Source organism: Bufo gargarizans, chromosome 4, assembly GCF_014858855.1.
Source record: "Bufo gargarizans isolate SCDJY-AF-19 chromosome 4, ASM1485885v1, whole genome shotgun sequence".
Lineage (NCBI taxonomy): Eukaryota > Metazoa > Chordata > Amphibia > Anura > Bufonidae > Bufo > Bufo gargarizans.
Genome location: NC_058083.1, coordinates 40,360,903 through 40,373,973, shown reverse-complemented (window position 1 = coordinate 40,373,973; position 13,071 = coordinate 40,360,903). Strand labels below are relative to the sequence as shown.

The following is a 13,071-nucleotide window of genomic DNA, read 5'->3' as shown; positions in this document are numbered from 1 at the left end:
CACATGATGTTGAGGAGACTGAACTGGCTGCTGGAGATAGCGGCGGGAAATGTGTGACTCTGCGGGGGGTGGAGAGAGGCCTCCCTTTCAGACACACTGGCAGCAGGTGTCGACTCGCTGAAAGCTGCGGCAAGCTGCGTACACAGTGATTCCTGGTCATATATTTTGTCCTCCCTTTCAGAGGGAGGAAAACATTCCCTCATTTTGCTTTGATAGTGAATGTCTAAAACCATGGCCAAACAGTATTCATCAGACTGCTTCATGTGAATGGTATGCCTGTCAGTGCAAAAGCAAGTATACAGATCGCTATTCTGGTCAGCGTGCCTGAGGAGCCAGTGTTTTACAGCTTTGACCCCCCCCCCCCACCCCACTGAGAAGATTGGATGTTGTGGCTGATGTCATAGTCGTCATCATCATCTTTCTGCTCCTCTACCAATAAAACATTCACACTGCTTATCTATAATTCTTATCTATAATACTGCAAAAATGTACTGCTACAACTGTTTGTTTACCACTCTACTCATATTTATCTGCCTAACGTCACTAGTCTCATCTACCTCATTATTCTTTTGGGTTTGTATATATGATTTTTTAATCTTTTTTTTCTTTTATTGATGCTTATTCACCCCACGATGAACCAACATATGTTAGAGGGAGACTCAATGGACTTCCTAAAATTTGGTGCCCCTGGTTCAACAACACGCAAACTGCAACATCAACATTACTTATATAACACTAAATCCAACATAGTATGCATGTGCTCACAAGGGGATCATTTTATGTTAATTATTACTGCTCTGTAAGATATTGCTGTTTTTAGAAACATAGAAACATAGAATGTGTCGGCAGATAAGAACCATTCGGCCCATCTAGTCTGCCCAATATACTGAATACTATGGATAGCCCCTGGCCCTATCTTATATGAAGGATGGCCTTATGCCTATCCCATGCATGCTTAAACTCCTCCACTGTATTTGCAGCTGCCACTTCTGCAGGAAGGCTATTCCATGCATCCACTACTCTCAGTAAAGTAATACTTCCTGATATTACTTTTAAACCTTTGCCCCTCTAATTTAAAACTATGTCCTCTTGTAGCAGTTTTTCTTCTTTTAAATATTCTCTCTCATTTTACCTTGTTGATTCCCTTTATGTATTTAAAAGTTTCCATCATATCCCCTCTGTCTCGTCTTTCTTCCAAGCTATACATGTTAAGGTCCTTTAATCTTTCCTGGTAAGTTTTATCCTGCAATCCATGTACCAGTTTAGTAGCTCTTCTCTGAACTCTCTCCAAAGTATCAATATCCTTCTGGAGATATGGTCTCCAGTACTGAGCACAATACTCCAGATGAGGTCTCACTAGTGCTCTGTAGAGCGGCATGAGCACCTCCCTCTTTCTACTGGTAATTCCTCTCCCTATACACCTAAGCATTCTGCTAGCATTTCCTGCTGCTCTATGACATTGTCTGCCTACCTTTAAGTCTTCTGAAATAATGACCCCCTAAATCCCTTTCCTCAGATACTGAGGTTAGGACTGGTTTAAACATAGATAAAGTGCTATAAGGTCCAACCTTCCTACCGAGTTCCTACGAAAACTATGTTTACGTGTACCTACAAGAATTGATGTGGTTTTAAAGGCTAGATATTGATTCGATTTACATTTATTTTTGTTCATTCAGTTTGCATTTTAATAATTGAAAAAAATAATCTATTAACACTTCTATTTCTTAAAGCATTCTTACTTTGCAGCATGTTTTCTACACTTGCCCAAAACTTTACTGTGTGAGTAGTAAAATAATTTAAAAATAATAAGCTTTACAGAAAACAAGGTCCCATCTTTGTTATAGCATTAGATATTTGTAATCAGCAAGGAATTGCACATATTTCATGTGGTAATGGGGCATTAATGAACCCCGGAGCAGGACTTAAGTCCAGCACCGCACCAGATGGGGCCTGGAAAGTGAAGTTCTGTAGTAGGGTTGTGAAGAACAGGAAGAGCTCCATTTTTGCTAAGTTTTCTCCAGCACAACTTCTTTTACCTAGATAAAATAAAAACAGACAATATGAAAGACAACCTTGACAAATAACTAACAGGGTTAGCTATAGGGGGTTCAAAGGTAGCAGCTTCTCCAGGGCCCCTGGAGACAGGCCTCTGGCCAAAAGTCCCTTTTCTCACTTAAAGAGAACTAACATTTATAAATGGCACATGATACAGTAGGTAGTAGTCTGCTATTTTTCTTTGCAGTTTTTCTGTCTGGCATGGGAACACAACCAAATGGGACAGAATACATTCTGGTGCACTCCATTCCGTTCAGTTACGTTTTGTCCCCATTGATAATGAATGGGGACAAAACTGAAGCGTTTTCCTCCGGTTTTGAAATAGTATTTATCTTGCAATAGTATAAAAAACAAAAAAATTCTAACTTACCTCCTTCATTTGCTCATGACGGGCCGCCAGCCTCTATTTTGCTTAAAGATCTCGGCCGAAATCCCGTGTGGCACGAGATTACATCATCACACCACACCAGCCGGCGTGATGACATAATCTCGCGTTGCAGGGGATTGCGGCTGAGATCTTCAAGCAAGATGGCGGCGGCCGGCCCGTCGTGAGCAAATGGAGGTGGTACGTTTGATGTAATCGTTTTTTTATTGTTAATTTTACACAGTTTTTAAACTCAGATGCCGCGATCATGTATGAACGTGGCATCTGAGGGCTACAATGACGGGGCGGCGCTATTATTATGATTAGATAGTGGAATTTCATGTATTAAGATAATGTTAAAGGGGTTTTCCTGGAATTTATACTGATGACCTAACCCGGGACCCCTGCAAATCAGCTGTTTGAGAAAGCACCGGCACTTACAGTAGCACCACAGTTTTTTCCAGCTTTGCCTATGGTAGGCCATGTGATGTCACAATCCTCTGTCACATGCCATAGGTGCAGCTCGGCCCCATTGAAGTGAATGGGGCTGAGCTGCGATACCAAGGTCATAACGCTTCTGCTACAGGATAGGTCATCAGTTAAAAAAATCCTGGAAAACCCCTTTAAAGACAATTTCACTTTCTTTGCTTAGATATAATTTTCTCAATCCCACTTACCTAGTGAGAATGGTATAAAGGCTTCATTCTTTTTGAAATTTCCCTCTGAATCAAGAAAGTGTTCAGGATAAAATTCTTCTGGCTTCTCAAAGCAAGTTTCATCTCTAAGCACAGAGTGCAGCAATGGGATAACAATTGTGCCCTAGAATAAAAATACAAAGGGTGAGTGTATATAGAATACGAAACAGAGTGGCTACAAAGAGTGTCTCTCAAGAAGGCGCATTACATGGGTGGCCCATTGATTATAATGGGCACCATCCATTGCTCGCTGCTGAATTAAAACGTTTTTTTCCAGGCTCCAAATATTGATGACTTAACATCAGGAAGGATAGGTCATTAATATCCAATGACTCGGTTACTGCAGCTCATCACCCATTGAAGTGAATGAGAGCAGAGCTGCAGTAACCAGGCACATCCACTCCACTTTGAACAAAACTTTGCTTCCTGTTCCATTCAAAGTGCCTGTGCCAGTGATGGAGGCTGCAGGGAACAACTGAGCAGTGGGGCTACGGGGTGTTGGACCCTCACCAATTGGATATGAATAACCTATCCTCAGGTTAGGTCAACAATACCATGAAAATTCTCTTTAAAGCTGATCACTGACATTACAGCAGCTTTTTGTTTCTGGGGACTTTTGTATTAAAAAGGTAGTTGCAAATATGAAACAGCCACTTTTAATTAAAACCATAGGGGGCACTGCATATTTTTGTTTCTGCAGTGTCTCTGCTTGCATATGTATTGGAGGATCAGGAAAGATAGGTGTCGAACGAACAAACATTCGGCCAACAGCTACAGTATCTCCTGTGTATGATTAACATTATTTGGACACCCAATAAAGGGAACCTGTCATAAAATTTATGGTGCCCTTACTCAGGGCAACATAAAGTAGTGATAGACATTAGAGATGAGCGAATTTTTAAAAGATTAGATTCGCAGATTTTTAAAAAAAAAATGAGGTTCAATCCGAATATATACGTTAAAAACAGCTATTTCCTGGCTGCTGAGAGCCTTTATACTGGTGTAGAACACTGTGCCTTGCAGTAACACGCATAGGGAGTCTGCTGTGGTAGTGAAATAATACTGTGAGTCAGTATGGCATGCAGATGACAGGCGTTGCTCTTAGAATCACTGCACATTTCACTTATTTGGGCAGTCACGGGGCCAAAAGTGACCAAATAACTCAAGTATGAACTCAGCCTTACAGGTCAATGTTAGCGCCAAGAAGAAGCGCACTCATTTTTCACCGTCGTCAGCTGATTCCACATAGATGTCTACAGAACCTGTTCTATTAAACGCTTATACAAGTAGAGCCCCCCCGACAGAGTAGAGAGGGTGTCAGCAGTAAGTTTGTGTTGACGTCACTGATTATTTTGCCCTTCCTCTGATCCGTCAGAACAATAACCCACAAAAAACGGATCCTGTCTGTGGATGAACCACCTTCACTCGGTCAGCATTTGGTCAGTAATCCATCAGTATTGCTAATGCCCAAAAAAACAGGAGTGGATCTAAAACAGAGATAACACGTGAATGGAATATTTACATGTCTTCTGTGTTTTGTACCCACTCCTGCTTTGGGCTACCAAATCACAAGCCGATTGTCGGGATTCAAACCCGTAACCAGCCATATCCCAGGCGGTAGCCCTGCTTACTAAGCTACCGTCCTCTCTGAACATTCCACCCTGAAGCCTATTATTTAACCTCAGTCTTGCCAAGCCTTGCTCATCACCCTTCATTCCCCACACCTGGTACTTCCCTATATAAGTCCAGCCCCTTGCACTCCGACTTGCTGATTATTGAGCTCCTGAGCCTTGATCAAGCTTCTCCTCATCTGCTGCTCTTGCTACTACCGTATGTCCACTGCTGACCAGGAATTGACTACCGACTACTCTTCTGCTTGTCCCTACCTACTGAACTGCTACCACTGTTCCTGATCCGGATTGTCTGACCACGCTTACTGCCGCCTGCCCTGACCCACCGCCTGCCAACCGACTACGCCTCTACCAGACCTTCTGCACCTATTACCTTCCTGCAGTCCTTGCCACTGGGCTCCTACCTCCAGCCAGCTGTCCTCTGACTCAGGTGAGCCGGTAGAATTGTTACACCAATTCTGATGGGACCATACAGGCCTTACATCTGCTACACAGACAGGATCTGTTGTGTGTCTAATTTTTCCTTCCTTCTGACAGATCAGAAGAAAGTTCAAATAAGTGATGATGTCAGCTAGGCCAAAAGGCAAAATAGTTGACCAGATATGAAGTGGGGAGGGTGGGAATAGCATGAGAAGTCCACAGAGTGGACCTATGACATAGTGGTGAGGTGAAAGCAGCATGAGGAGACCATAGAGTGGCCCAATTAAAGGGTCTGGAGGTGGAAGCAGTAAGAGAAGGCCACCGAGTGGCACAATGACACAGTCTGGAGTTGGCAGCAGTATGAGGAAGCCACCGAGTGGCACAATGACAGAGTCTGGAGTTGGCAGCATCAGGAGAAGGCCACCGAATGGCACAATGACAGAGTCTGGAGTTTACAGCAGTATGAGGAGGCCACCAAGTGGCACAATGACAGAGTCTGGAGGTTGCGGCAGCAGCATCAGGAGAAGGCCACGGAGTAGCACAATGACACAGTCTAGAGATGGCAGCAATATGAGGAGGCCACTGAGTGGCACAATGACAAATGTATATATTTTTCTTTCTGTACTGAAATAGGCCACTAAACACTTTCACCACATATAACTGCAGAAGTGAAATGCGTATATTTCTTTTTGTACTGAAATATGCCTCTAAACGCTTTCAACACATATAACTGCAGAAGTGAACTGCGAATATATTTTTATTTCTGTACTGAAATAGGCCACTAAACGCTTTCACCACAAATAACTGCAACAGTGGAGTGCGTATATATTTTTCTTTTTGTACTAAAATAGGCTACTAAAGGCTTTTCAACATAGCACTTGCACCACAATAACAAGAACAAATTGCTGGACAGAGCTGTATAATGGCTATTTGGATCCCCTTTTCTAGCACTGTCCCTAGCGCCTAGATGCTGTGAAGTGATTCCTCCCTATCCTTTCCCTGCAGTTATAAATCGTTTTTTCGTTCATTTATTTATTTTTTCTCAATTAGGTTTTTTCCAATTGCTGTCCCTAGTGCCTTCTCATGTCTCAGAATGCTGGAAAATTTCTGAATCTAAGATGGCCACCGTATTTATAGGGCTGTGACATCACAGGGTTGGCTGCTGATTGGCTGCATGCCTGTCAGTCTCGGTGATGCCGCCCTCCCAGACTTCCATTCTCCATGTCCTCACACGTGCAGCCGCTATTTTAGGAAAAAATATGATTTGTTACCATTAGGAACGTGGAAATTCGCATTCGTTGCGAATCACATTTTTTCTGAAATTAGGATCGAATTCCACTTCATCAGCTTTAATTCGCTTATCTCTAATAGACATGTTAATTTCAGTGGTGTGTTACTCATGAGCTAAAAGTAAGTGGTTGGCGGGAACCATTCACTTCTATGGGGCCTGCGTTGCGTGAAAAACGCAGAAAATGGAACATGCTGCGATTTTCACGCAACGCACAAGTGATGCATGAAAAATATCGCTTATGTACACAGCCCCATTGAAATAAATGGGTCAGGATTCTGTGCGGGTGCAATGCATTCACGTCACGCATTGCACCCATGCGGAAAACTCGCCTGTGTGAAAGGGGTCTAAGGAAGAAACTACTAGTCATCAGCAGGTGGAATAGCAATGCCTCTCCACGTACTTTTAGCTCATGAGTGATACACTGCTGAAATCTACATATCTGTAACTACTTTATGCTGCCATCAGTGAGGTCAGCATAAAGTAGATGACAGGTTCCTTTAAATGATATTGCAGTTTCAGCAGGTAGATGTTATTGCATCCTGCTTGTGCAATACCCAGTATCTGTTTTCAATTCTTATGTTTTATATGTAATCTTATGTATTTGTTCATGTATTGGTTGTTCCAGCAGAAGAGGTTATGGTTGGCAGGAACAGGGCTAACCAGCCTGTTCCTCCTCTCTTGGTAGGAGTGTCCCGGTCCTGCTTCCTGCTAGGAGGGGGGAGTTCAGTTTAGCTTGGAAGGGAGAAGGGAGCTCCTCCTATTAATATAGGGGGTGAGTGAAGAAGCACTTGCAGGGCTCCTATTTCCAGGAACCATATCTATTACTCCTATAAGACCAAAACTCCAGAGAGTTCAGCAAAATTCAAGAGCACACATTCAAAAAAGCATCTGTGGTCTTAGGTGTGAGATCTGTGCAGGTATGTGGCAGATCAAGAAGTGTGGGTGGAGGAATGTGGGATGGGCTGCAATGATTCTCCTAAGATGGTGGGGTTGGAGGCTGGGATTTGGAATACATAAGGGAATCTGCTGGTTGGTCTAGATAGTAATTAGAATTTTCACGTGGAATGTGCGAGGCCTTGGGGATAATATTAAAAGACCAGGTTTTTGACCAGGTCAAGAGACATTTACCAGCGATTGTTTGCTTAATTGAGACGCATGCTACCAAGGAGTTGGTCCTGCGATGCGGTAGGGGATGGGCTTCACAGACTCATCATTCTACACTTACTAGTTGTTCTAGAGGGGTTACAGTTCTGATCCATAGAGGGATTGATTTTGTCTGCCAGGCATCCTCTATCGATAACCAAGGGAAGTTTGTTTTTGGGAAACTTTCTGGAGAATTGTGCATTCTGGCCTTCGTTCATATCCCGCCCCCCTTTTCTTTATATGTACTATTAATAATTGCCTATTAACTTTTGTGTATCAGTGACCTGAATGTCCCTCGCTGGTTATTGGGGACTTCAACTGTGTTATGAATCCAGAAATAGATAGGATCTTTGTGGGGGGGAGATACTTATACTCCAGCCCAAGGGTCCCCTTTGGCACACTTTTGTTTAGAAGCAGGCTATGTGGATGTATGGGAAGGGGCTGGGAAAGGTAAAAGCTTACTCCTGTATAAGTAAAGCTGGAAATTCCATGTCTAGGATAGACCTGGCCTTGATTAATAAAAATATATGCTGATTTCTCTTGGAAAAGGCCCAGCAGAGACTTCTCTTTAAGGGACACTAGGGAAACTGTTGGCAAGGGTGATTTCTAATCAAGAACAGAAAATAGAGAGAGTTAATATTTGGTTAGCCCAGGGCATATTTATTAAAGAACAAGAATGTATAAAAGGAACGTTTTTGAAGCATTTTTTTGGAATTATATAATTCAGATAAGGTTATACTGGATGAAGAGATGGAATCATATTCAGATTCTATCTCTCTTCCAGTTCTTACCAATACTCAAGGGGAGTTTCTGGATCTGGATCCCTCTCTGGAGGAGCTAGAGGCTGCATTGAAGGCATGTTCGGAGAATTCTTCCCCTGGGTTAGGTGGACTCCCATATGAATTCTATCATAAATATGGGGAGAATATTCTCCCTCGTTTGTTGAGGGTGTTCTTAGGATCATTTGAGGAGGGTACCCTTCCAATCAAAGAGGCTGTAATAACATTAATATTGAAAAAAGGACCCTTTAGATTTGGGGTCATATAGTCCAATTTCCTTAATAATACAGATATTAAAATTCTCTTAATAATTCTGGCTACAAGGCTATCTAAGGTTAATACATCAATCATACATCCTGATCCAAATGTTTTTTTTCCCTAATAAGAGCACTCATTATAATTTGCATAGTCTGTTTGCTAATATACAGTTGTCCAGGGGGTGGGGGTGGGGTCTCTTGCTCATTCTGTTTTTAGACGCCTCTAAGGCCTCTTTCACACTTGCGTTATCCGGATCCGGCGTGTACTCCACTTGTCGGAATTACACGCCGGATCCGGAAAAACGCAAGTGAACTGAAAGCATTTGAAGACGGATCCGTCTTCAAAATGCGTTCAGTGTTACTATGGCACCCAGGACGCTATTAAAGTCCTGGTTGCCATAGTAGTAGTGGGGAGCGGGGGAGCAGTATACTTACAGTCCGTGCGGCTCCCGGGGCGCTCCAGAATGACGTCAGAGCGCCCCATGCGCATGGATGACGTGCCATGCGATCACGTCATCCATGCGCGTGGGGCGCCCTGACGTCACTCTGGAGCGCCCCGGGAGCCGCACGGATGGTAAGTATACTGCTCCCCCGCTCCCCACTACACTTTACCATGGCTGCCAGGACTTTAGCGTCCCGGCAGCCATGGTAACCATTCAGAAAAAGCTAAACGTCGGATCCGGCAATGCGCCGAAACGACGTTTAGCTTAAGGCCGGATCCGGATTAATGCCTTTTAATGGTTATTAATTCCGGATCCGGCCTTGCGGCAAGTCTTCAGGATTTTTGGCCGGAGCAAAATACGCAGCATGCTGCGGTATTTTCTCCGGCCAAAAAACGTTCCGGTCCGGAACTGAAGACATCCTGATGCATCCTGAACGGATTTCTCTCCATTCAGAATGCATTTAGGATAAAACTGATCAGGATTCTTCCGGCATAGAGCCCCGACGACGGAACTCTTTGCCGGAAGACAACAACGCAGGTGTGAAAGAGCCCTAAGGCGTTTGAAAGGGTGGAGTGGGGATTCCTTTGGAAGGTGTTGGGAAGAATGGGATTTGGTACTAGATTTATAAATTTGGTTATGATTTTGCATAAGTCCCCTACTGCAAGACTGAATGTCAATCTGAGCTACTCTTTGAGTAGAGGCATCCGTCAGGGATGTCCACTCTCCCCATTGTTATTCAATATTTATATTGAGTCCCTTGCTGCCAGAGTTAGGCAGGACCCCAGGATTGAAAGGTTTTGGATATTAGTAGTAGAGGACTGTATTTCTTTATACGCAGATGACGTGCTATTTTTTATAAATCATACTAGTGCCTCACTTTCTGAACTTATGTATATAGTTAATGCCTTTGGTGCAGTCTCGGGTTTTGACATTAATTGGTCAAAGACAACATTTATGCTGGTGGATAGACCTGACTATTCTATTGAGGGGCCATTGAGTTTACTGAAGATCTCTGATTCATTTATATATTTGGGCATGATGATATCCCCTAAAGTTGAAGATTTTTTTTATATTTAAATCTGATGCTATTGATAAGTAAGTCTGTGAAGGTTCTCATTTATCCAGATCATGGTATATCGGTAAAGAATAAATCAAGGCAACTGGACTTACTGTAGATTTCTTGAAAACGTTTCACTCGTTCTAACAACGAGCTTTCTCAAGAATTCTTGTACAGTCACTCAGAATTGAGAAAGCTTGTTGGAAGAACGAGTGAAACGTTTTCAATAAATTTACAGTAAGTCCAGTTGCCTTGATTTATTCTTTACAGACATTGATAAGTAAGTTGAGGTCAAAAGTGACTATAACTTCCTTTATCTAGAGCCGACAGAATATCCCTGGTTAAGATGGTGATATTACTCCAACTCCTCTATATTCTAAGGAATTCCCCAGTATGGATTAAGGATATGTTTTTTAAGTTAAATGAGACTATTATTAATGATCTACTGTGGGGAAAAAAACGTGTGAGGCTTAAATTGGAATACTATAAGCCAATTGAACAGGGAGGGTTGAACCTTCCCTATTTTAAGGGTTATTTCATAGCTTCACAGCTATGGCTTTATAATCATTGGGAGGAAAGTCCACTCTGCAGGAATTTTCTGAGTAGATCTACATATGATAATATGTTTACATTATTAGAGTTTATGTTTACATTATTAGAGTCTGGGACATTTTCCAGAGTCCAACAGGACTATAGGAAATCTAGAAAATTATTTAGAAAGACATGGAGCACTGTTAGAGGTTGGTTGGGAATAAAGGGATCCTTCCAATGTACGCCTCTTTGGCATAATTATTATTTACAGGAGTTAGATGCTTTAGCTGAAGATAAATACTGGCAGAAAAATAATATTCTGTATGTTACACAAGTGGTAAATAATGGAGATATACTTTTTTTTTGGAGCTGACACAAAGAGAATACAAACAATTTATCTTGGTTTAGATATTTACAGTTACGTTCATCACTTTCTAGTGTGAAGGGAAGATTATTGTTACAGATAGACACTGTTACAGTTTTGAATGATTTAATGGGAAAGTCGGGGCAGACATTTAAAATTTCCCAACTTTATAAACTGCTTTTTGGAGCACTATTTAATAGTATATGTCCCCCGGACAAAAGGTTTGGGAATCTGCTTTAAGGATCTAACCAGATGATTGGGGGAAAATAACGACCAATTTAAGGTTAGTGTCACATAATTTTAATCATGTTTTGGTTCAATGTATTATTTTACACAGATTATATGTCACATCATTATGGCTTAATAATTGTGGGTTGAGAAGTACTGCTAATTGCCCAAGGCGTGATTCACCTGGGGCTGATTTTTTACACTTATTTTGGTGTTGCACACAACTAACAGAATATTGGGATGCAATAGTAAAATTATTCTTTAAAAACTGAAAATAATGATTCCATATACTGTGGAATGTTGGATTCTGGGAGATCTCTCTCAAACACTCTCTTTACACCTTGTTGAATATGGTCAATAAGATTAAGAATTATGAAATAATTTTCTATAAACAAAGAAATGTTGACGAAAAGTGGAATATGGTATGGGGGATTTGGAAATCAATACATTTTCCTGCCTCCACCCCACCGTTATCCCCATTCCGCCGAGATTGACGGATGGGATAGGAGAATCATCGCAAGGAATGGGGAGGGAGGGGGGAAGTATTGGGATAAAAATGAGAAATTTAATAAGGTTGAAGATTAATTTGTATAGAAAATAAATTTGTATGTTTCTATTTTCTCAACAAAAAAAAGTGTTCAGCAAAATACAGCTTTATAGACACTGCTGCAAGGTGAGGGACTACTGCTCAGACACCACCACCTACCTAAACCATCACCAGGCCAGTCTAACATCAAGCCTGTATTACAGTGGACACCTATATCCAAAAGTGCTTGCTGGTGCCAACCTATTGTCATCCAACCAGCCACCATACCTCCTCATCTGGTGCCAGAAATTTCCCTTTGTACTTAATATTGCTGGATGTGCCACAAATTATAATTTGCACTAAGTAAAGAGAGACTTTCATATGTTTACTTCTGACCTGATTCTTTAAACTATGGGGCGAAATTTATTAAGACCAGCATTTTAGACGCCGGTCTTAATAAAGCCCTAAGCTGGCGTTGGTTCCCCGAAATTGGCTGGCCTGTCTGCTTCCCCATCCACACCACACCCACAATTTTAGATCTGGGGTATAGGTGTAGAAGTCACAGATTGCGGCTTAACTAGTTGTTGCGCCACAATCTGCGCAATTGATATGAATCGATTGATAAATGACCCCTACATTTTCACTGCACCGATCCCCAGGGAGCAATGGCCTGAAGGAGGACACCATGACATAACATCTCATCAGAGCCACTACCACTTATGCACCCTTTCGTAAAGGTCTCACTGCACTTGCACTTATTCAATAGGAACCTAAAATCTATCCTGGTAAAAATCTGTCTTGGTCTTGTGATGGATGCCCAAGTGAACAACTCATAAAAAAAAACTGTTCTGGTAACTCTAATGTAATTGTAAAAATCCATCCAACTGTGTGTGCCCATCAAGTGATATTATATAAAATTATAAATAACTGATACAAAATATTTTTGTTTATACACCTTTAACGAGGTTCTCCAGGAATTAAGAAAATGAAAATACTTAAATATTACTTTATTATAAGTGTGTTCCCAAATACCTTTCATTAGTTATAATGGCTTGTTTTGTCTGAGGAGCAATCATTAGGAGAAATGAAATGGCCGCCGTCCTATCAATGCACACAAAACCTGTCCTAATCACACAGCAGGACAAGTTACTTCAGAACAGGGAGCTAAAGAGCTGCCCCATCCTCCTCTCTGATCTACTTGTCAGGGATTATAGTCCTGAATAAAGCTGATCTTGATCTGAAAGAAGATCTTTAGAGGAACCTCTGTAGGAATGGAGTTTCTGAGGA

At 41.8% G+C, this 13,071-nt stretch overlaps 1 protein-coding gene across 1 annotated transcript in view; it reads right to left on the bottom strand.

Moving 5' to 3' along the window:
- Window positions 1–1,742: 1,742 nt before the first annotated feature.
- The window catches only part of LOC122934535 (cytochrome P450 2K1-like), an 88,842-nt gene continuing 77,513 nt past the window's right edge, over window positions 1,743–13,071 (bottom strand). Inside the window, exons 9-10 of the mRNA XM_044290081.1 lie at window positions 3,097–3,238; window positions 1,743–2,036 (exon numbers count right to left, since the gene is read on the bottom strand). Of these exons, the coding sequence (XP_044146016.1) occupies window positions 1,861–2,036; window positions 3,097–3,238 (318 nt within the window). The 3' untranslated portion in view covers window positions 1,743–1,860. The remainder of the gene's footprint in view (window positions 2,037–3,096; window positions 3,239–13,071) is intronic.